The 26,017-nt window shown below is 35.9% G+C and overlaps 1 protein-coding gene across 2 annotated transcripts in view; it reads left to right on the top strand.

Annotated features, from left to right (window-relative positions):
• Positions 1 to 26,017, top strand: part of Plekhm1 (Pleckstrin homology and RUN domain containing M1) — a 130,500-nt gene that overhangs the window by 83,036 nt on the left and 21,447 nt on the right. For both annotated transcript variants that reach the window (XM_081762354.1, XM_081762353.1), the window contains 3 exons: positions 1,762 to 1,880; positions 19,551 to 19,770; positions 21,825 to 21,956. In XM_081762354.1, the coding sequence (XP_081618480.1) occupies positions 1,762 to 1,880; positions 19,551 to 19,770; positions 21,825 to 21,956 (471 nt within the window). The remainder of the gene's footprint in view (positions 1 to 1,761; positions 1,881 to 19,550; positions 19,771 to 21,824; positions 21,957 to 26,017) is intronic.

The following is a 26,017-nucleotide window of genomic DNA, read 5'->3' as shown; positions in this document are numbered from 1 at the left end:
GAAGTTGTTGTTGTTATTGTTGCTAAACTGATTGGTCTTGGAGCTTCCATACTTCGTTTTCTCTCATCTAATACAGATTTTTCAATTCTTTCTGTTTTAATAAGTTTCTATCCAATAATGTAGGATCACATCCATTTCTATGCTAGGAGTAATTTTCACATCTCTAAATGCTTTTCCCCCATATTCGATTGGTATTATAATTATGTAGTTTGTCATTGATCTTAAAGTTTTGTTTCAGCTGCATTTCATGAGTAACTTTATTTTCCCAAATCATCCACTTCCGTTTTGATGTCATTCCTTTGCCAGTAATCTGTTATCCTATTGCCTTTTTCTTTTCATTTCGTTCTTCGAAACGAGTGTCAAATTATTCTTAACCTCGTCTGACCTTTCCAACTTGCGCATTGTTACATATATTCAGTATTTTTCTCTTCGGATCTTTTTTGAAGATGTCTGTATAGGATAGTAATGAGCTATACCGAAAACTGTAAGAGGTGATTCCTCACATTAATAATAATAATAATAATAATAATAATAATAATAATAATAATAATAATAATAATAATAATAATAATAATAATAATAATAATAATAATAAATAAATAAATAAAATTAAAATTAAAAACAAAAAAACTATGGTCAAAAGTGCATAGTTTCAAAACTAGGGCCGTCTAAAACCGTGGAAGAACTATATTTCAATATGCGTTATTTCGAACACGAGAAAGTTGAGGTGATTCCTAACACTTCCGACTTTCCGCCGCGCGTTCCATGTTCACTGTTGTACTTTGGACCCTCTCTAAGTCACAACATACCTGAGAAGCATGTTTGAGAATTGTTTGTAGAAAATCTCCTGCGCACCCATTGCACATTATTGAAACATGCATTTTTGGATGATACATGTATGACTTCCTTTACGCTGATTTAGATCGCCACTCCAGAGGTTCTCGTGTTCGAAATAACTCGTTTAGGAATGTAGTATTACTGTGTTTTTGGACTGTCTTAGCTCTAATATACGCACTTTTGACCACAGGTCTATATGAACTTTTCACCTAATTTTGATGTGAAGAATCTTCTTGCACTTTCTCGGTAGAACTCATTAACGCCCTGTACATACTTTCCGGATTATGCGAAACTTCGAATATAGGGTTGATTTGAAAGCAACCTTATATGAAAACGGGTCAGAGATTTGGTGCACTGAACATCTCTTCTCTTGCAGATAAGGTAGAAAAACTGATAGACATCCAAGGTGAAAGAAGAATGGGAATTTTCTTTTGTTTCTAAATGAAAGGGCAGTTCAGAGAAGTCTAAGAAATGATAAACGACACCTCTTAGGTTTACGTCCCATGACGATACTATGTAGGCTAAAGGAGTCGAATGATTATGAAAGAATTGGTAGAATGAGAAAGGGAGAGGAATATGAGAACACAAGAAAACCCAGTAACACGGTGTTGTCCACCAGAAGCCCATGTGACTTTGGATTGAATCAGAGACTTTGCACCAGGAGTAAGCGACCTTACCTCTGAGCCACCATGCCCCTGAAAAAAAAAATTAGTCTTAAGAGAGGGAGGGAAATTCTATTGGAGACGAAATACTGATTATGTGAGGCAAAAAAACAAAATTATGGCGGATATGGGTGCACGTTTCTAGATTACCTGAAAAGTATCAAATTTGGCCAATATTAGTTTTTTTTTAAGTTCCTTCAATTAGATGAATTGCACAATTTACTCATGTGTTCACGCTTTAGTAATAAGTATTTTGTTTCAGGAGTTTCGGTCGCTAGTCGAACAGCTTGGAAAGCTTGCTCGAGAACCTGGCCTTGATAGTCAGAATTACATGTGTTTAGGTTGTGATCACCCAGTAGGAATGAGTTTTGGGAAAGCAAGGTATGTATGTCAGAGTTGAGTAAGTTCAATTTTAAGTTAGAGGAGTTCAACTTTGAAATTCACCAATCATTTTTAAAGTTGGAAGGAAGATGTGTAGAAAATTAAACTAACAGTGCGTTTCTGAGGAAGGTTATGATCTTCTTTGTAAATATATCCTAATCAGTTGTAAATAATTATCACTCTGTTTTCATTTTAAAATGTTGGTTTCGGTTCAGGATATCAGCCATGATGGTGATGCACTTTAAGAAATCCTTTCTTTCACCTACTAACAATTGGTATGAATTTTACGTCTATGTTGTCAACTGTTTTATATAAAAGACTGACTTTCGAATTATCATGGAATTTATATCTCACCTTTTTTCTCATTTACATATTCAAATGATTTTTATTCCAAGTTTTTTTTTCTTTTTTGTATTTTAATTTGTCTGTGTGTTCAGTGTGATTCCACATTGTTTTAATTTAAAATAGTGGTCGTGTTTTTATATATATATATATATATTTTTATTTCTATTCTTGATATTAGATTGAATAAAAAGCATCAGGCTCAGCGTACTCGTTGTATTTGGCTAACAACATTATCTGTAAGTTTTGGCAATGAGAAGCTGAATATATTCGAGTACACTGGCCATCCTGACTAAAGTCTACCCGATTTTTCTTTGTCAATCTGGAAATGTCTGTGTTTGAATCTTAAATATAAGCCTTGGACGTTTCCTCAGGGTATTCATCATACAGAGACAAGCTTATTATTAATGCGTGTAAGCTTAGGATAAATTAGCTTAGTAGATCTCATTCTTTTATCCTAAGATCATGAAAGTATAGTTTAAAAAAGAAATTGTGGAGGAGGAGCAGCATAGTATGTATTAGTGTAAGACTGCTCTTCGATCTTCCAGAAAAGCCCCTTTTGATGCAGTTACAACACACACTATTCTTAATGTATTTTTTATATTCACGCTTAAAAAAAAAAAAATATTAAAGAATTGTGAGAACAATGTGCTAAGCAAATGTGTGTATGTAAAGAGTAATTCTTAGTTTGGAAGAAGAACTTATTGCCAGATAAGTTTGAGATTTGTGGCAGCATATTCTCTTCCAAAATTATATTTAACCATAAAGCTCTTTCCAAAAGTCTGTGTTGAAGCCTGTTAGTAGTGCATTTGTATATATTTTCAGTGTTCATTATTGACGAATTAGCTTTTCTATCTAGCATGTTTCTCTTTGAAAAGTTTTATGTGGAATGTACAGTTATATTAAATAGATAAGTAAATACATAAAAATAAATAATTAAAATAAACTGCAACTTTTTGAGGTATGTTCTACTCGACAACATATGTTATATGCAGATTATTGCCAACTGGTGGCTGCCTGGATTCATCAAATAACATTAAAAAAGTGATCATCCTTTGGTCGGAAGTACTCGGTGCTTCGTTTCGAGTTCAAGTATGGTAGAAAGAAGGTAACTAGGAAGCATCACACACTTCTTGTGTGTAATTATCACTATCTTTTAATGAGCTTTTACACTTAAGTCTAGGCAGCTTTTACGTGAAATTGCTTTTACTTATGTGTTGTCGTGAACATATCAATTGCGCGCTACGTTTAAATTTGTAATATAGCATTGAATACCTCATATGAACAGATGGTGAGTGGTATTTTTTGTTATTTGGTGAATAGAATATTTTAATATTTACAAAAATGGTATGACCTGTTTTTATATATGTAATTATATGGCCCTGTTGTAGAACATGCAAAATACTTTGTACTGTTTTTTCAGTTGGTACTGCTCGCTGACCTTCTTAAACGCGTTTTTTCCCTTTTGAATAACACTAAATCTCATTTGTAAACTTCCCACACACTAACGAACAAATCATAAGAAAAAAAAAAAATCACGTCTTAGTAAAGAAATAGTCATTAATTTATAGCTGTAGTACAAATTTCTGATTAAGTAATTATTCGTTTCCTTTGAATTTTAATTGCGAATATTTGCAACAGTGAGATCTTTCATTTTTCTTTTTTCAATAAAGTTGCGTGGAACTTTGATAAGCCAGTTTATCTCAAATACGTTTAAGAAGTCATATCAAGTGCGTTGTGGTACGCAAAGCTTCGCGGTGACATAGTCGGTAAAGGCCCGTGTTCAATCCAGGTGGCCCTCATTCAATTTCTGATGAGGACGAAAAATTTTTCTTTTCTACCCTTGTTCCTGTGCGTCTTAGAGGCTTACCCAGCCTCTCCAAAATGGGTACGTAGGTAATCTGAGGATTAAAGGAGGCGGAGTGTGGTGACTGCGTGATCTCCTTAAATGCCTAAACCGCGAACATGTGGAGCCTTCCTCATATATAGCCTTAGATCTTTATGGCCTATTCCAAATGAAATGGGGGGAAGCTTTACTATGATACGCAAACTATACTTACTTAAACACTTACTCAAACTATACTTACTTACTTCTATGCAGTGATTCATATCATTGTTACATTGAATCAAAACAATTAGAAAAGATGAGTTAGGAAACATTAGGTGTTACAGAAGGTAAAGTAATGAGAAACGAAAATTGCTCCTACCGTGTAGCCTTATTCTTTTCTATGCACTATCTCCTCGCTTACCTGTGCTTAACTCATATATTAGTGCTATCAGAACATTTTTTTTATTATTATTATTTTTAAGAACTATGAAATTGCAAATTCCCTACTGTTGTGATGATCATCGTTTATCGTATCTTTCTTAATAAAACTATTTGTTATTGAACCTTATTCATATCACAGCCAAATTACAGCCTAGGACGGATATTTCTACTCCTCTTGTAGTTTCGAAGGAGAAATTTATGAAACTTTAATGGACAGGGAGCTAGCACATGAAAAATTACGTCATAAGGTACAAATTGTCTCACCCCCACATCTGGCGCAGATCGGCCGGAAACGTAAGAAAAGCTTTGTCTTGCGCGCCAAACCGGGGGCTTTTTGCTACAGTGAGCCCCCAGAATTTTGAAAAAGGACCAAAATTTACGTCATAAGGTACAAGAGAAAACTTAACGGGGTTTGGTGCGCAAGGATACCCAAAACTAAAAACTGGTCCGTAAGACAAGATTTTCGGGGGCTTTAGCCCCATAAGACAAAATTCAAAATTCTAAAGAGGGCCAAAATTTACTTCATAAGGTACAAGAAAATTTCTTTCGCAATTTTGTTCCTTTCCATGTACCGATCACCAAAACACTTCGTTAATCAAAAAAATTGGGGGCCAAATTCCCTTAATACACGATTTTTTCTTTTCTTTTTTTTAAGGCTAAAAATTACGTTATAAGGTACAAGAAAAAACTTAAAAACTTAACGGGGTTTGGTGTCGAAGGATATTGAAATGTAAATAAGAACTGGTGACAGATTGCGAAGTCATATTCATCATTTCTTCTCGTGCCTTCCACATTTTGCATGATCTCATGGGCACGTATACTTTGGCCCTATGTTATACAATATCAGTTTACCCTTGCCCTTACCAACATTATCCGTATAATACTGCCAATTTATCAGCAAATCACCTTTGATACCTTACAAAGAGAGTGTGTAGAGAGAAGTTAGCGATGATTATATTTACTGTATGTTTGATTGTACTTATAAATGATATGACTTCTTAAAAATATTACGTCTATATTGGCAATATTCAGTGCACAAGGAAGTAAACAAACTAATACTATTAAGTAGAAACAAAATGATTTATGATTTTATATATAAAGTACGTTTATAGTGTTTTTCTAGCCTTGAAAATCTTAAACTACTTTTTAGTCAAAGTCAAATTTCAGATCTGTGTGGATAATTCACATTACTCAAGAAAAAGAACTACAATTAGTAACACAAGATAGAATTCTATAGGGAAATTTTGCAATAACAAATATTATTCATACTTTATATACAGAAAGAAAATCAATATGTTACTTATCCTTTTCCAAATGTTAAATGAATATTAAGTTTGATAGAGAAATATATTTTATGACTTTATATCTGAGGGATTAACATATGTTTTAATCTAACCAGTGATGGCGTAAGGCAAACTGGGGCCCGGGGCCAGTGAAGTAGATCGGGACCCCTTTTGAAAAATCATGATTTATACATTTCTATTTTTGACATTCATTTGCATAATCATTCTTTCTGTTTGTCCTTCCCCCTTTCCCGTTGGTGTGTACGTTTAAGCCAACTTTATCTGGGATATAGTAAATGAATGGGGGCGACATTCAGCATCCCTGTTTATTTTTTATTTTTATTTTATTTTTTTTTTTTATTTTTTTTTTTAGTGCTTAGAACTGCCTTCAGGCTGGTATTTAAAAATACTGGACCAGACTATCATTGCATATTCTTTTCCTTTTTTATTCATTTTTAAACAAAGGACACGATACAAAAAAGAATTAGGGATACAAATGTAATGGAAAGTACAACCCACAACAGAAATAACATAATCTTAAGAACAAAGAAAACAACAAAGAATCCTGAATTTATCCTACACCTGTACTACCTTAGTTTCAACGCGTACTGTAATTAGATGGAATAGTGGAAGTAATGCTCCTAATAATAGCCCTGCATTTAGAGACAAATTTACATACAAAACGTAACAATGAGCTGATATTAAAAAAAAATGCAAATAAAAATATAACCAATGTGATTCCTAAATGGAAGCTGTTTTCTAAAATTTTCTTGTTCACTTCTCGCCTTTTGGTGTCTTTCCTGTGCAATTTTTCATATGGTTAAGTTTATTCATGGTTTCTCACCTCTCTGAGTTTACGCTACATGGGTTTTATTTGATTAGATTATTCTCCTACAATTAGCCCCATTCCCTTTAACATTCAGTTTCTCTCTAGTAATCGTACACGATACTTAAATTTTTTTTGTAACCGAACTATTAGTAGATAATGCCAAGAATAGATTTCTCTCCTGCGTGTCTTTTTTTTTTTCTTTTACTATTGTTTATAGATTTCACACTTGTTTTATGATTATATTATTTTATATTTAATAATTCACTCATATTTATATTCTGTCACTTATGACTATTTCCATTACCACTTATACTTAGTATTTGAATATATTATAATAAAAAATTCTGAGTACATTGAATAATTGGAGATATATCATAGATTAAATGTGTGAGCACAGAATGCTACTTCGGATTGTACCATCCTACTTTTCATTACCACCTATCACCAGTGAATGGATAGATCTTGACAGCTTTTTATTAATTTCATTTTGCTGAAAGACCATTCACATGATGCGGCAAATGCGAGCAATGTTATCAAAACATAAAGAGCGGTTGCCAAACTGTAGTAAACTTCAAGCCCCTTTGAAGATACATATTTCAGTATGCCTTGTAGGGAAGAGTCAAGTTGTTCTTTAGTTTTCTGAACACACCTTACCGAAGGATTATATCCTTACAATCCTGAAATAATGCAACGCCATTCAGGTCATTCGGGTAGAAGAAAGACAAATCAGAGCAACATGCTTTTAGCCTTTCCTCGCTCTCATCTAGCTGCTGCACAAAGTTGACGATAGAGCACAGGAACCCAAATCTGTCGTTCAGGTCATCCATCGGACAAGGAACGGACATGAACGTATCATCCAAACATTCGAATCAAACCTAGTCTATTCGATAAATATAATAAAGATATATTCATGCACAAAAAGTCAGGTGCCATGGACAACAGAGTAAGTCTCTGGGACCAATTAACCTGTTAGTATAAATACTCGCAGTGAAATAGCTATTGTATCAACTCTGTTCATTGAAACGTCATGGTTTATAGTTCATTCTCTTCAGCATAAAACAAGCTTTCCAAAGGTGCTATGTACTGGCGCCCACAACGAAACTGAACAGGGAAAATTGGGATAATATGAAAATCCCCTCCAAAAATCCCTCCAATGAACTTTGGCCTCCCTCTGGAGTAGCCCTGGGTAAAAGCACATAATCGAAATGTATCTCAAAAATACTATAGGGGTTAGGAAATGGATGTACTATGTTTGTTTTTGACAGACCGAATAGGTATGAGGGGAAAGGTTGTATACCAATACGCTCTGTACATACGAAACCGAACCTATGACCTGAACTATAAAGAGAATATATTAGATAAAATATAAACGCAGTACTATTTATTCTGATATTCATTATATATATATATATATATTTTTTATAAATGACGCCTTTATTTTTTTATAGTATGTTCTCTTTATAGGTCAGGTCATAGGTTCGGTTTTCTATACACAGAGCGTATTGATATACAACATTTCCTCTCATACCTATTCTGTCTATCAAAACGAAACTTGGTTCACTCATTTCTTATTCCCTGTAATATTTTTCGAGATACATTTGGGTTGTGTGCATTTACCCGGAGTTACTTCAGAAGGGGCCAAAGTTGATGAGAGGGAATTTTGGAGGAAATTTTCCCGACATTATTCCAAATTTCCTGTTCAGGTGCGTTAGGGCGCCAATACATAGCACCTCTGGAAAGTTTGTTTCATGATGAAGAGAATGAACTCTACAGGGGTTGGAAAAAAAAAAAAAAAAAAAAAATCTAAAACGTTTGCAGAAGTGTGAAAATCATACCTAGTATGGTGTGGGGCCTCCTTCTGCGTTGAAAACAGCTTCGATCCGACGTGGAATGGACGTATACAGCTCCTGAATCGTGATGTGTGGAATTTTGTACCATTGTTCCTCCAAAACATGCTCCAGTTCTGTAAGGGATCCTGGTGGAGGGTAATGAGACCGAACACGCCTTTCTAACTCAGACCACAATGGCTCAATGATGTCCAGATCTGGTGATTGTGGGACCCAGGGGAGGTGTGATAGCTCCTGGTCATGCTCCTCAAACCATGATTTCACCGTTTTTGCAGCGTGACAGGGTGCCAAATCATCTTGGTAGATGCCATCACCATCAGGGAACAATATTTGGGCCATGGGTAAAACCTGGTCCCCCCAAATGACCTCATACGCCTTAGCATTCATCATTCCATGTAGGGCTATGATGGGACCTGCAGAAAACCACGATGTCACTGCCCATACTGTAACAGAACCACCCCCATGCTTTACAGTTGGAAGCAGACAGTCTGTATCATAGGCCTGCGACGGTGTTTTACATACGTAAACACGAGTGGTTATTGGAAACAAGGTGAAGGTCGATTCATCGGACCACATTACGTGCTTTTACTGCTCATGAGTCCACGCCTAGTGGTCCTTGCACCATTGGATACGCCTCTTTGCATTTACTGCTGTAACCAGGGGTTTGGCGATAGCATCCCTGCCATGAATTTTCATTTTATGAAGTTCCCGTCGCACTGTTTTCGACGAAACCGAATTCTGTAGGCCGGAATTGAGTTCAGACGTAATTTTCATTGCAGTGGTCTTTTTAGCTGCTTCAATCCATTTTAATGCCCTCCGGTCCCTATCTGACAAGATTGTCTTTCGACCACTGTTGTGCTTTGCAGACATCGTTTGCCCATGAATTGTGTATGCCCTCGTGACATTGGACATAGTGCCTTTCGATACCCCTACAATGTTCGCCACTGTTGCCACCGAAGCACCAACCAGACGGGCACCAACGATCATGCCTCTTTGGAAGTCTGTCAGGTCGTCCATCTTACCGCAGCACTTTCACACCACGACACTCACAGGTGAACTGGTTACTGCTGACGGAAGAAGAAGGTCCACATGACACATTGAAAACAAAAAACGATCGGCAACCGCAACACGTGTTGTACAGTGGAGGACCAAACTTACGTGTCCTGTATGAAGTGTTTTTAGATTTTTTTTTTCTTTCCGCTGTATAAACCATGACTTTCCAATGAACAGTATTGATACAATAGATATTTCACTGCGAGTGTACGTTTTTCTTTATACTAACAGGTTAATAGGCCCCAAGGACCTACCCTGTTGTCCATGGCACCTAATTTTTTGTGCATATATCTTTGTGAACATATCTTTGTTATGCTTATCGAATGGACTAGGTTTGATTCGGAGGTTCGAATGACACGTTCATGTCTGTTCCTCGTGAGTAAAATGGTCATACATTTGTTGTCTTAATTCATCTAGAATTTCATTGATAGTGCGCTTCACTTTGGCCTGTGTAGTCAGGGGTTCATTCTTTGCTTCTCCAGGCATTCATCTCCTTCTTCTACTGTGTGTACCCAGTTATGTTCCATGCTCTGCAACTTCCTTCAGCTACATATATGATTTCCTTGACCAGCTCATGTCTCCAGGTATCAATGTTTCAACCAGACTCAGTAGCTGAATAAGAGTATTGATTTAAACTCATATCCTGAGATTGAAGAAATTTTGGATCCGATCAATATATGAGAGAAGTTAAAACTTGAAATACAGTAAAGCGATGAATAACATGGTAACTGGATGCATGCAAGAAGAAGGTCAGCATTTCCTTGAGTATCAAGCGTTTCAGTCGAGCTGTCACGCAGTTCTTCCAACACCTCAATTACTTCATCCAATTGAATAGAAAGTGCCTTCACAGCTTCTGCTTTCGAGCTCCATCTGGTGTCACTTTCACGTTTCAGACCAATCTTTACGTGCTTTTGCAGCACATTCCATCGGTGAGTAGATCTAGAGAAGAATACAAACAAACGACCCATTGCTCCAAAGAAAGTGGCGGCCAGAATGTTAATGTACGCCATAAGATTCAATGAATTTACAAGGAACGAAAATAGCCAAGGAATTATATTCCGTATCAAAGTTTTAACTGCAAAATATTTCCCGGCCATTGTAGTCTGATTATCGTAAGACTGGCCTCTGCAATCTTAATATCAAACGTATCACATTGAAGTTTCTTCAGCAGAAATACTCTCAGCAGTGTTTCCTTCGACAGAGATGAAATCAATAAATGTTTCCCGAACTTGAACAGAATCACGTTGTATGTCAACAAATCGAATGATTTGTGACAACTGTTCCACTTGAGAGCAATCAGGAGTTGAATCAAATATAATGCTGAAGTATTTAGAATATTTAAGTATTTGAAGACTTGTTTTCTTATTGAATAACGTCAAAAAACAAGAGCAAAATTGAATAAACCAGCTAAGCCAAATGGATTTGCTTGCTGAAAATTTGACTTGTAAAGGATAAAAGAAAAAAGACAGAAGGAAAAGAAGTGAAACAGAGACTATAGCGTCTGAACCAACGCGCTTTTAGTTAGCAACACAATCCTAAAGCATTATGTTAGTTAATTCCTTCTTCGTGCCCTTCTCTTGAACTGATAAATAAATAAATAAATAAACAATAATATTTTAGGAAACAGGCTAGCAAAAGGGGCCCCATTACTTGCATCATAAGATCTTGGAATGTAAACAACACAATATATTTCGACTTTTCTTTTACTATACTTTAATCTACACTCAGTTTTTTCCGTTAAATTTCTCTGAGGTTATTGTAGAGAGTGAAACTTTTATTTTATTCATATTTTAATCCACATACATTTTTTCCTATAAATTTCTTTGGGACCCCAAGAGAGTGAAACTTTTATTTATTTTTCACCTACATTCAGCTTTTTTTCTTTTAATTTTTTTGGAGGTCCCAAAAGAGTGAAACGTTTGTTTTGTTATTTTTTCACCTACATACAGTCTTTTCCTTTAAATTTCTTAGGGAACCCCAAGAGTGTGAAACGTTTACTTTATCTATTTTTCACCTGTATTCGGAGCTTTTTCCTTTAAATTGCTATGGGAGCCCCCCAAGAGAGTGAGGCCCGAAGCTATAGCTTGCTTAGTTTATAAAGAAATCCGACACTGATTAGTTTTATTAGACAGATACTTGTTGTTTCTTATGATATTTGGTGTAATATTTGCGTTTACTTTTAGGTAAAATGTGGATTATAAACCTTGATAGCCCTTGTACGGCTCATCCTAACAAAGTTCTTTTGTATTATTTTCTTACCTACCGTTCGGGGGCCCCCACAAAGTGGGGCCCGGGGCGGCTGCACCGCTCGCCCCACCCTTACGCCGCCACTGAATCTAACCACTATTGAAAACCAATAGTGCAGAAAAATAATAATTTCAAAACTATTGTTAAAACTTGGAAATGAAAAATGTTACAATAATTTTATTATTATTATTATTATTATTATTATTATTATTATTATTATTATTATTATTATTATTAAGGCATGGAATAAAAATAGGATAAATCTTCTAGGAAGGTGTTTAAGGGCGTTAACTGAAGGAAAGTCTTTATTGTTAGTGTGTCACACTCGGCAAATTTCACTCTTCTTCTTGCCTATATCTATTGTTCTTCTGATTCCTTCTCAGAATCGGAATTCAATATCACCTCTTCGTCTGACTTGTCGGACTTCTCCAATAATTCTCCTTGAAATTGTTCCAGGGTTCGAGGAAGATACAGTTGGCTCTTCCACTTGGGGATTAATCCATTTTCAATAATCTCCCACCCACTATTTTCTGGCATCAATGACTTCAGGGGATTTGGATGACTTGCGTTGTTCCAAACTGTGCAAATGTAGTTGCATCGCAGTATTTTATTTCTCAGATGTGACTTGCATGGCGGTAAATGCGGAGGATCAATATTTTTGATACCTGAGAAAGGTTTAGAGTCATTGTTTGGCTTGGAGGTTTTGAGGTACAACGAAAATCTTGCTGTGTTAACATTCTTACATGTTTTTGGCCGTAAATGTCACATGTAAACTCTTCTAAAACGGATGCTGCTTCCTCTGTTATCTTCGATGATGAACCAAGTGAAGATAGAGCTTCTTGATATCTTGCGGTCTTGGTCAATATATTAAAATACCTTTGTGAGAAAAAGCTGCTGTGTAGTCTGAGCCAGTGAAGGTATGAAATCCTAGCAATGACTAATAAATGGTGGAACCCAGTTTTCGTGATAAAGACAAAACGTTGATAAAACGCCTATTTTTCTCGATTCCATAATCAAGCCAAATCTGGTGGTGAGGTTTGATGTGTGAAGATTTTACAATATTGCATAAAAATATAATCAAAACCTCTGCATCTCCTGTACATACAACCACATTTTTCTGGTACGTTTCACCATCTGCTTTCAGAGATGTGTTACTTCTGAAAATGTTTTCACAATGGAAAAAAAAGTCTTGAATCTGCCTCTTCGTGCTCGCAAGTCAAGTCTGAAACTTCCTTTGAAAAAACACTTTGATCGACAAAACATTTGTTGTCTAGCGTGAAAAACAGACTTGTTTCTTAAGATTTCCTTGTGGGTATCGTGCTGCCAATCCTTTGCAAGAAAATATGACAAGAATCTCTTAAAGTTAGCATTACTTACAAGGGAAGAGAGGGAGATTATATATCGAAGTGGAAGATGGTTTATATACCAATCGAAAGCAGTAATGACGCCTATTACAAAACTGTAATAAAAATTTTCCGAATGCATATACTGTGCGAGTTACAAGAATATATAGTGTCCAGATAATCCGTTTCCACCCCTTGAAATCGCAAACGATGAGACAGATGTCAAAACTGGAAAACACGTGTTTGATCATTTTAAAAGTACAACGTATCAAAGCAAAACTTCTTGTCACAAGGCCACCTGCAGTGTACTGGGCGGGGTCCAACTCAAAAATCACAAAAAGTAAGGGGGTCAAGTAGTATATCGTTCGAAACTTCTTGGGAAATGAAAGAAGACGGAACAAGTCTCAATACTCTAAAATTACCTTGTGCAAAATGGCGACCGGTCAAACTGTCAGCAAAAACGTCATTGTAAAGTCGATGGCCACCCCCCAAAAAATTCTGAAACGGTGAGGCAGATGTCAAAACAGGAAAACATGTGTCATCATTTGAAAAGTACAATGATTGGAAGTAAAAATATTTGTCTCAGGGTCCTCCACAATGTCACAGGCGGGGTCATACTCAAAATGTTCAAATGGCAAGGGAGGTCAAGTAGCACATCGTTTAAAGCTGTTATTAAACGAAAGTAGATAGAACAAGTATGGACGCTCTACTGTGCAAACATCTTGCATTTTAGTTGTTCTTTCTGTAACCGGGTTTTAGTTTATTTTCACTTTAATTCTTGTACTCAATGGAAAGAAAGGAAATGCCCCTACTGTGAGATTCTGCTCTTTGAGCCCAGTAATGTCTAAATAAATAAAAAATATAATAAAATAAAAGCAAATTAAGAAATAAAGAACAGAAACGTCAACATTTGACATCTTTGAGTATAAAACTGACTAGTTAACATATAATGTACTTCCACGAACATAAATAAGTAGAGGTTGGAGCCATCAGAAGTAAAGACTCTTACCTCTACTTATTTATGTTTATGACTGCAACACAGTGGTACTTATGCTCGTTATCTGGTTTATCAATTATAAAATGATTCAAACGAAAGAATTCCTTGCACCAGGAAGAGTAAATATGTACAAATGTCTCAGAATGAAAACAAGTGCCGATTGCAAAATGGAAAGTGAACGTGCTCAGAAAATCGAAATGAAGATGTACATTTTGACCGGCCGCCATTTTACACAGGGTAATTTTAGAGGATCAAGACTTGTTCCGTGTTCTTTCATTTCTCAACAGCTTTATTTGACCATATTTGCCATTTGAAAATTTTGGGTAGGACACCGTCTGGTACCTTGTGGAGGACCCTAGGACAAACATTTTTACTTTCAATCATTGTTCTTTTGTAAAGATGACACACATGTTTTTCTGTTTTGACATCTGTCTTTACCGTTTCAGGTTTTTTGGAGGGTGGCCATAGACTCTACAATGACGTTTTTGCTGACGGTTTGACAGTTTTGCGCAGGGTAATTTTAGAGAGTTGGGACTTGTTCGTCTTCTCTCATTTCCCAAGAAGTTTCGAATGATATACTACTTGACCCCCTTACCTTTTGTAATTTTTGAGTTGGACCCCGCCTGGGAATCTGCGGGTGGCCCTGGGACAACAATGTTTGCTTTGATACATTGTACTTTTATAATGATCAAACACGTGTTTTCCAGTTTTGGCATCTGTCTCATCGTTTGCGATTTCAAGGGGTGGAAACGGATTATCTGGACACTCTATATATTCATATAACTCGCACAGTATATGCATTCGGAAAATTTTTATTACAGTTTTGTAATAGGCGTCAATAGTGCTTTCGATTGGTATATAAACCATCTTCCACTTCGATATATAATCTCCCTCTCTTCCCTTGTTAGTGCCGTATGAAAACCCCCAGTTCTCTTCTGGTGTTATCCCTGTATGCAAAAGATCTTGTGAATATTGGACTACTACTCTTCTGATTCTTTCTGCATCCTTGATGGAATGGCTTTTGTACTGGTCGAAGATGACATCAATCCGCGTTGCTTTAGTGGAGCATATTTTCTGCACGATGAATGAAGATAAGCCTCCGTACATCTCAGATAATTTGGATTGTAGACTGTGGAGTAGAAACATAGCATCAGTGACCTCGTAACTTCGGTGATTCGTCTGATGGTATAAGTTTTTCAAGATGTCGGAGCAATTGGGCCTTATCAATTTTAATCATGGTTCCATCAGTATGAACTAAAGAAAGTGGCAGGGCTGTCAATGAATACTAGGGATATTCTCTAGGGATATTTTCATTTCAATAGCGAGACAACATATTCTACCAAATACACCAGAAGTAAGTTGAACCTCTTTCCTATTATTGTCTTTAGTGTTTATCTTAACTTTCACACCATCTGCTTCAAAATCTATATATATAAAAGAGAACGTACAAATCCTTTGTCCGCTCATCACGCTAATACGGCTGAACCAATTTCTTTTATTTTTGGGGGGTTATTAGGATTTGGACCCTAGATGGTTTTTATCATATCACTTTAATTTTCAATTACCAGTGTCTTGAGATAATTGACCATTCAGGTGTCCATTACGTACAAATCCTTTGTTAGTTCATCATAGGTATAAAAATAAACGCATTTATATGCAACCCGCATGACCGTGTCACTCGGCGGGTTAACATAAATGACAGGCGTTATAATGGTTTTTATCATATCACTTGAAAGCGAAAAAGTAAAATTATCTAAGTAACAAAGTTTATTGCGTTCGGGGGTGACCGCAGCGAAGCGGGGCGGGTTAACATAAATGACAGGCGATATAATGTTAACATTTACTGCAATCTTCTATGGTTTTTATCATATCACTTGAAAGCGAAAAAGTAAAAATTATCTAAGTAACAAAGTTTATTGCGTTCCGGGGTGACCGCAGCGAAGCGGGGTGAACGCTGCTAGTTTGAAATAATTTGTCTTTTGATTTCTCTGCTAAAAATCTCGCTGTCTTTCTTACAATCATTAATAAAGGCCTGCCTCAACTGATTTCCTCGATCCATTGTTTCCAGAAGGTATTCTTTTGTTTTATCACTTGCTGCTTTACCTATTTCAATATTGTAAAGTATATCATCCTGAAGTGCGATGGTGAATGGGTTAGCTGATTCCTGAGTTCACTACAGACATCGTCCTTAGTGTTAAATCGTGCCATCTCTTTCAGACAGTAACAATTTCTGATCACATATTTCTGGTTACAGTCCAACGCAAATGAGCCAAAGGTTGATTTGTTATCGCTGAAATACCTATCAGTGTGCTTGCTGAGTCTCTGTTTACGGTTTGTTCTAAGGTTTGATTAATTGGGGCACCAGCGAAGGATATGTTTGAGCATTTAACCGACAGTCCACGTTTTGAAGCTGAGCCTTCAAACCAGGATACTTCTCATCAATGTTTTTCAAGTTTTCTTCATATTTAACCATCAATCGAGTATAATTTGAATGGTTTGTGATAAGAAAGAGATTTGTCATCATTGGCAGGCAGAAAGTAAAGAGGTTTACATCATTCATTCTTACAGCTCTTAACATTTTAAGGTATAGATTTACGTAATCTATGTACATGAACCAAAATTGTGCTGTACAGCCATGCTTACCTATGCGTGTAGCATTGCAGAATACTTCGTATTCAGCAAGAAATTATTTAATTTCTTCTGGGTATTCATTTGCTACATAAAAATCTCTTATCATGATAGATATTTATCAAATAGACCTCAAATCCGGGTGGAATCTCTGTATTAGAGCGATTGAGGAAATGTTTGATATATTGAATTTATAATGCTAGTGCAAAAAGAGGATAGAGACGTTTGGATCTATTGAAGTATCTGCCAGAAACGAATCCTTCGACAGAATTTTGTGCAAGAACTCCACTTTCACATAGTATATGTGAACATCAAGACTCTGATATGATCCTTCAGCACCAAATCCCGTTAAGTTTTCCTTGTACCTTATGACATAATTTTTAACCCTTTTTCAAAAATTCTTGTATTAAGGGAATTCCTTCCCCCCTTTTTTATTATTTACTAACGAATTGTTTTGGTGATTGACACATGGACAGGAACAAAATGACGAAAGAAATTTTCTTGTACCTTATGACGTAAATTTTGGCCCTTTTTCGAATTTTGAATTTTGTCTTATGGGGTTAAAGCCCCAGAAAATCTTCTCTTACGGACCAGTTTTTAGTTTTGGGTATCCTTCCGCACCAAAGCTCGTTAAGCTTTCTCTTGTACCTTTTGACGTAAATTTTGGCCCTTTTTCAAAATTTTGGGGGCTCACTGTAGCCAAAAGCCCCCGGTTTGGCGCGCAAGACAAAGTTTTTCTTACGTTTTCGGCCGACCCGCACCAGATGTGGGGGTGAAACAATTTGTACCTTGTGACGTTATTTTTCATGTACTAGCTCCCTGTCTATAAGGAGGAGGAGCTGGTTCTCGTTTATGCGCACCTGTTACCCTTTGCACAAAGACTGAGTGCTGTAAATGGTCTTTCATTTCCCACCATATTTATGATTCAGTTTTTTGCTTACTTTGAAAACTAGAAAAGAAAATCCAATAGAACAATTTTACTGTGTGGCGTCATTCAAAAAATTTATCAACTAGTTCTGTGATTAGTGTAGTAAGTTGCCTAAATACTAAGTATTGTTACTATATGATCATATTATTATGTATTTGTATATTATTATGATACATTTCAATCAGCAGAGTATGCAGAATGTTATCAGGGAGGTCGGGGTTCAAGTTCCCAAGTTCATATCGTTTCATGATTTTTTTGTATAGTTTCGTAATACGGTAAATATTTATTTTACATAATATCTTATTCAATGAGGGGTGGGGGCAGAACGCGGAAACCCCTCATTTAGTACAATTCCAATGTTTCCAGTGATGCTATCAGTGACTAGAAATAAGCGATCCAGCATTCTTTAGAGTTCATATATTTTTAGAGAAAATAAGGAAGATTTTTTCTTCGCAATTACATGGTATAATAAAAGTATATTCAGTCCTTAGTTTTTATGTGAGAACATACTTTTTCTTCGGCATTTTGAACATATATAAAATAATAAAATTCATTTCGTTTCGTAGCAGATCAATGTTTTCTCAACTATGCCGTGCTTAGTTATTAAAGCGTCCGCTAGCTGCACTATTTTCGCAACATAACGATATTGCCAAGCCAATTGGTATGCCTTTTTTATGACGAGAGCTATCAAATTCTTGGAAATTACAAATCCGCAAATCAAAAGACAAGTCTGCGTTCAGAAGAATTTTGTCGGGACGCCAGGACATAATCTCGTAATGAGGGACAATTTCATAAACTTCGGGACGTATACGCACCCTAAGTATGTCTAAACTATATTGACACTTCGTTGACAGAACTTACCTAGCTTAGTAATAGGATAGGCTTAGAATTAAGGAGACAATTCTTATGGAAAGATCGCTGTTCATAAACGATATGTACAACTAACAATTTCCCCTCCGAAACTATACAATTTCCCGATGAGGTGCAAAATTTCCCGCGAACTCAAATAGATATTTCTTTCAGCCAATAAAATATAGCAGGGACTCTTGTGTGAATGAAAAAAAAAAAAAAAAGAACTAAGGGACTCCATTCCACATAAGTTTGCGCAAAGTAACGCAAAAGCATACAAATCGTCAAACTTAATTAGGAAGAAAGGATGAGGATTTCTGAAGACTTTGGAAAGAGAAGTGAACAATGAAGATTATAAAACTGCACTGGAAAAATTGTATAATCCCGATTAGCGCTGTTTTATGAAATTGGCGCTGAAATATTCAGTGTTTCCAACTACTATGCTTATTAGGATCATAGTACTGTAATGTTAGTACGCTTCAACGTGCGTTACACCACACGATAACTATTGAACGAAAGCGAATTTTTTAAATTACGCAAAAATGCAATGGGCAGCTAGAGTGGTTATATCGTTTCAGATTCGTTAATGCAGTCAATCCGCTAATATGATAATGGGTATCGGTGATGCACGTCCGTCTATTAGTGTACACGGTAACTTTTGATCAGAAGTAATTTTTTGAATTGTTTCTGCAATAGATATCTAGAGCAATTACCTCAGCCAAGTCCGTTAGTGGAGTCAATCCGTTAACATCTTGACGGATAACTGTAACTTAACTGTAGCGATCCACATCCCATTTTCTACTATTGAAACAAAGGTGTTAGAAGTTATACATCTCGCCGTTACATGGCAGCAAACAACTTCCAGCGGTTGACATCTACCGGACAAAATTGGAACTTCTAGTGCGTGATGCTTTTTACTGTCTACTAAAGTTTTCTGTAGATTGAATCCGACTATTGTGTCCATACTTCATCTGTATTTCCTTGGCCATAAACATTTTTTCTTTTTGTTTTGTAAAAATTGATTCGAAAACTAACGATTCGTATGTTTCGTTTAGGGTTTGTTCATTTCTTGGTGGATACTTCTGTTCCGAGTGTCACACTGGTGAAGAATGGGCCATTCCAGCTCGAATGATCCATAATTGGGATTTCCGAAGGTATCCGGTATCAAGCAAAGCAGCCGATTTCCTCACACAAGTTCAGCATGAGCCACTTCTTGATTTAAAAGTATTGAATCCTTCGTTATATTTGGCAATAGAAGAAATGTCACAACTACAGGTAAGAAATTGTACTGTCATATTATGGTATATCTCATGAAATTGAACACCATGTCATATCTGAAATGTTGCACCGCCACCTAGGTATGTTTGTTTTTTTTATTTTATAGGAGATCATTCTGTTGTTTCTTGGTTTAAATAATCCTGTCAAGAGTTCTGCCCTGAATTAATGTGGGAAATCAGAGTTTATTTAGAGCTACGGTGGCGAACTGGGTTCGATCCCTGGTGGGTGCGGGATTTTTCTTTTCTTTTTTGTTTGTTCTACCGTTTTTCCAACACAGTTCAGGGGTTCACCCAATTTTTGTAAAATGGGTATTTGGGGAAACATGGGGACAAAAGCGGACGGAGCGTGGTATTGACTTATCACCTGTTGTGCTGAAGTCTAGAAAGTGTGGAGCTTTACCTCCACCCACATGCCCTGTCCCAAATTGGGGACACCTTTACCTTATAATCAGAGGCTATTTATCAACAATATTTGGAGTGTATGAGTTATAGTTTTTCATGTCTTTTTGAATGCCATATGCTAAGTGTTTGTCATGCATATGTAATTACATTAAATAGTTTCTAGTGTCGTATATCATATTCGGGAGTTGCTTCTTTCGTAACATTTAGCTTGCAAAAAATTTCGGAATTCCCTGTAATTTAATTCAACCCTTATATGCATGTAAAATGAAAATGAAATGAAATCTTTTAAGTTTTACGTCCCACGATTATGCCGGTTAGGCTAAAGGAGACGGTGAAGATGAGAAATGAATGAAATGGTGGAATGAAGAAAGTGGGAGGAAACGGGAGATCCCCGAGAAAACCCACGCACACGGTGTTTGTCCACCACAAAGTCCACACGGCGCCTTATATGCATGTCATTTTTGAGAATATTCATTGCACTCAGAAAGGGTTTTACATGTTAGTAGTTTCATTATTGAAAACCCTGTACAGTACATTATTCATCTGTTCATGAAAAATGTTTTAAAATTCTTTTAAAAATATCTCAATCACGTCAAAAATATATTCCTTTTACTAGTTTTATATTATTATTATTATTATTATTATTATTATTATTATTATTATTATTATTAATAATAATAATAATAATAATAATAATAATAATAATAATAATAATAATAATAATAATAATATCTCTTGCTCATTAGTGAATAAGGCTGGGTTTTACGAAATTCAACCCTTAAGGGGGTCAAAGGCTGTCTCTTTACTATTCACCAGATCTCGAGAATATTATAAAAGTACTATTATTCTTTAATTTATTTTGGTAATCTGCTATGAGTTAGGCTGTAAACAGTTTTGCTTAAGGAAATGAAATAGAAACGTAGACTTCACGTTACAAATATAGGAATTACTCCTATACATGAAGCTGTAGAGCTTCATATGAAGGACTCAAGTAGGCACTACGTGGTAATAATAAAGTTAAGAATCCCAAGTCAGGAAGTAACTTTGTAGGTACTAAAAGTTAACTCTGGAAGTCGAGGTTTGGTGTGTGGGGACCGCAGTTGGAAAGAAAGCCGAGAATCATCATCATTAATAACATAAGTATGTTAATTATCTTTGCTGTTGGGATAAGCTGTGATAGTTAAGTCCTATACCATCACAACTAGAAAGGTTAATCCAGTGTAATTTGAATCCTATGTTGCCGTGGAATGATGCCTGACGTTTCTCAATTATAGCTACAATAATTTTATTTGTAATATCCCAACAACAGTCTAATGATAACTTACAAGTTATCATATTTGGTTGTGTTACGGATTTCAGGCGAGCTACGCTAATCCCAGAGAGTTTAGATGTAGTGTTTTGGAATTCCTAGCACACGATAATATTTTTCGTGACATGAATCTTCGGCTAATAAAACCGGAGGAGATTTAAGGAACTATTGTAAACTCTCGATCGTTTTTGGAAATGTAGATGCATATTTTTCATTCCAGGGGAAATTAATGTATTTTTATTTCTAGAGCTATTCTTGCGTTAATATGTCTTTAGATTGTATGAAGAGGGATGGATCTCAATCCACAACTCTTAAGCTCTTTCTTCCTATCCTTTGCTCAGACATTGCGGATCCAGTTGAATTTGCTACGTGCCTACCTATTTACGTGCAGAGAACCAGTGATTGAAGAACTTCAGAAGAGAGTGTGGCCACGAGAGTATCTGTATGAGCATGTCCACTTGTATTCTGTTGCTGTAAGTATACTGCAAACTTCTTTTCATATATACCTGTTTGAATCTCATGAAAAACAAAGCTTCTAAATATATCTTGCACTTCTTAAGCTACGGATAATAATTGTGTACAATTAAACTGACTAGGCATTAAAACATAATAAAAAAAAAAAAAATAGGTAGGACCACCGAACACCTTTATCCCTGGGCACTATGTAATTCGTCCTTAGCTAGGAAAAACGTATCATTGGTTTAAATACTCGACGATTATGTTACTGTTGTTCTCTATCCGCCTGTTCATTAGTAATACAAGAGTAACGTAGCCGTTAAACGTTTAAAGTAACAATGCATTATTCATACTTAATTTTCATTGTGCCTAAGAATAAAGGTGTTCGATGGTTCTGTCACTTTTATTTTCCATATTTGCTTTATGAAATATTTCAAAGGTGAAGTAAAACTCATATTCTATTGATGGTTTCAATGAAGCTTGTGCTCGCTAAGGGCTTGGGTTCGCTATTCTCAATGGGGCTTGCGAGTTTGGACATGTCTGTTAGGTAGGACTACTTAGGGATTAGGAGCAGTAACGTAGCTAGATTTTTTCAGGGGGGGCAATGAAGGGCGCAAGAAAATTTTGAGGGGGCCATCTCCAATGAATAAAAAATTATAGTCACATTATATATATATATATATATATAATGTGTGAATATGTGTGTGTGTGTGTGTGTGTGTGAAAGGTGAATGTTTTCATCTTTGTTATTCATGATTTTACTCGTTTACAGTAAAAATGTAACAATTTACTACCTCAAACAACTAGGACACATTAATATAATTGATTTCTAATATAAGTAAGTAGTTATTTAATCACAGCATTTAAAATATGTGTCTGGTTGATTTAAGTGGAAGCAGAAAAATACACTTTTAGAAATTCTTGTGGGCAACTTCTTCAAGATCTAACGATTTAACAATTTTCTTCTCAATGTAAAATAATCCTTTTTTTTTATTTTTATTTTTTTAACCTATCATCAGTCATTGAATTGCGTATATGTCTTTAATCTTTTCAAACATGAGAATGACCTTTCACATGTAGCACTAGAAACTGGTATAGTCACAGAGATGATATCTAGCTTGTAGGTTTCTAGGAATGCGTTTTTGTAGTCACAAAAAAGATAAATATAATTCATCAAGAAATCAACTTTGGTTTTCTCTCTTCTTCATACAACTTAATTGTGTTTGGGAGGGTTTTGAGTTCATATTTGAATATTTCTAAATCACTTCCATAATGCTGGGCCATAAGCTCCACAATGTTGTAATTTAGAAAGTTTTCACTTTTTGGATATAGAGCGGTAATTGATCTAATGATCTTGCTACATGATCCAAAGCAGTTTTCCATCTCTGTGATTGCCTTATCAATAGTAGGCAGGAAAATATCTCTCTTATATTATCTTTAGAAAATTCGTTTTCTGCCTCCAATGAAGGAAGAGATTCATCCAAAATGAATTTGTGATATTTCGATGGGGAATGTCTAGTTCGTTTCCACGGGAACCCCTATTGTCTATCTGTTTCCGGCCCTGGAATACCAAGACCATTTTCTTTGCATATCTCCAAACTTTCTTGATAAATTTATTCGAGTGTTGTTCTTTAAGTCATATTCTCCAGACCTCATCTTCGATAGCATTTGAACTAGTGAAGGGGCCGCGGTGGCTCAGTGGTAGAGCGTTCACCTCTGGTGCTTGGGGACCCGGGTTCTATCCCAGCCCGCGCCAAGTGAACTTTGTGGTGGACAAACACCGTGTGCGTGAGTTTTCTCGGGGTTCTCCCGTTTCCTCCTACTTTCTTCATTCCACCATTTCATTCATTACTCATCATCACCGTCTCCTTTAGCCTAACCGGCATAATCATGGGACGTAAAACTTAAAGATTAAAGATTGAACTAGTGAATCTACAAGAATCAAATCTGCCGACATATCTGCATCTACTTGAGATAAGGCGAAGCTCAAAGTTATAGCATGGTGGCAGTCATCTCAAATAATACCAGCGCGAAAACATTCCCTTTTGTACAGATTACACTAATTTGCAGGATGGAATGATGGAAGTAAATAAATAACACAAGTTCCAGATTTAGTTTAATACCGCATAATAATATAAATAGTTGTTTGGTATATAAACTGTATTAATAATAATAATAAAGTAAAAAGTGATGGACAATAACAAATGTTCTTAAAAGACAGACGTCGCATAGACACAGGAACTGAAGTCGAACAGGACACTGATTTGCCGTCCCAGCCCACTTTAAATTTTAAGCCTTGCTCTTTAAGCTTAAGTTTCACTTTAAAGTAAATTGCCAATAATTATCATGTATTCGTAAAAATTCAGAAAAATTTCCCGATTTCACACACTGAAAATATGGTAGCATAATCAGTGACGAAACTAGACATTTGGCGCCCAGGGCAAATTTTGCGATTAGCACCCCTTCATCTACATCTACACCAATAAACACCCAGATTAGTTTGCTGGCGCACGGGACAACTGCACCGGTTGCAGCCCCTTGTTTTGGTCTGGCCGTATTTCAATTAGTTTTGGTTACTTTCACCCTTGAGCTCTAAAACTGAGTAACGAATTTGCCTTTTCTTCAATAAAATGATGAAGTAAACACTCTTTGAAGCCAACAAAGGAAATGTTTTGCTTTCCCTAATATCAAACAATATCAGAACAGACATTTCGATTGGAACTCCTTACAGCAAAGAAGTATAAGTGGCCTTTTTCTTTCTTTCGTTTGCTGCTTTTTTTTTTTTTTTTTTTTTAATTTGACGTGAGTTCAAATACACAAACACTTCATACCCACACCGAATGGCCAAAGCTCAGCGGTTGAACATCAGTTTTAGATTCGGAGGATGGAGTGATCGATCCCTCGTGGGTAAATATTTCGACTGAGGAGCGTGCCAAGATTCTTCCTCGGTGTCAGTAGGGAAATTTTTATTGCCCTATTGACTCATTTCCCTCATTTCTATACCCTGAGCCTCGGATGTTTCAAAGCCTTAAAATAAATTCAAATGTAGTAGAAGTACCTTAATGCTACTATTCTCTAGTCGATACTAAATTAATATTGTTAGTTTTGAGATTAGATTTGAAGGAGGGGTATTAATTAATATATCCTGTCGAAAATCCGTGTCACCATTGATTTACTGTTCTGCATAATTCCTACACTGTAATTTTCTGAGAAATTATTAGTGCTTAATTTTCTCAGAAATGTGTATTTTGCCGGAGAACAAATATAAATCAGTGATAAAAGTGGGTATTAACTAACTGAACTTACTGTATGGAATATCTGGAATTTTTGGAACTTGTATATGGACCAGTCCCACAAACTCCTGACATCTCTTTGACTACTAAACATCAGATAACGGGATGATACAACCTGGTCACGGGAGTAACTACCACTTTTACACAAAATAGCATTACTACTGCGGTTAAGTTGTATCATCTAGGTATCTTACCTTATGCTTAGTAATCAAAAGATTATAGCATTGCTCTGTGATAAACTTCGGAATTTCTCCAAAGTAGCAGTTTCGGGATTAAGCTACAGTTAAAATCGTTTAAATGAAAATATTTCTGAACGATTTATTTATAAAGAATCACTGGTTTTAGTTAGCCTCATTTCCCCAGGTTTTAGTTAGTAGTAAAGGTTCACAAGCGCTGACTCTGTTTTCCGTGGATATCGCTAGTGTCGCTTGTTAACATCGCTGCAGAAGATTTCTACAGAGTTGTCAATGGCCAAGAGCGTTAGGAAAGATAAGGAGAACCAGTATCAGTAGCAAAGAGTAGGTGTTTGGTGGTATTCAATATCTTAATTTTCTCAAACGATTGGGATACGAACAACAGAGAGAATGACAGAAATAATAAAAACTTTTGCTCTCGTCTTTTACTGTATATTAAACAAGACGACTTGGTATTAAGATTATTTGATAATAATAATAATAATAATAATAATAATAATAATAATAATAATAATAATAATAATAATAATAATAATAATAATAATACCAAATTATTTAATGGATGCTATGCATTTGTTCTATGTCGCCGTA

The sequence above is a fragment of the Thermobia domestica genome, chromosome 6 (assembly GCF_964235325.1).
Source record: "Thermobia domestica chromosome 6, izTheDome1.hap1.1, whole genome shotgun sequence".
Taxonomy (NCBI): domain Eukaryota; kingdom Metazoa; phylum Arthropoda; class Insecta; order Zygentoma; family Lepismatidae; genus Thermobia; species Thermobia domestica.
Note: the sequence above shows the minus strand (reverse complement) of the source record. Positions and strands in the feature narration are given on the sequence as shown.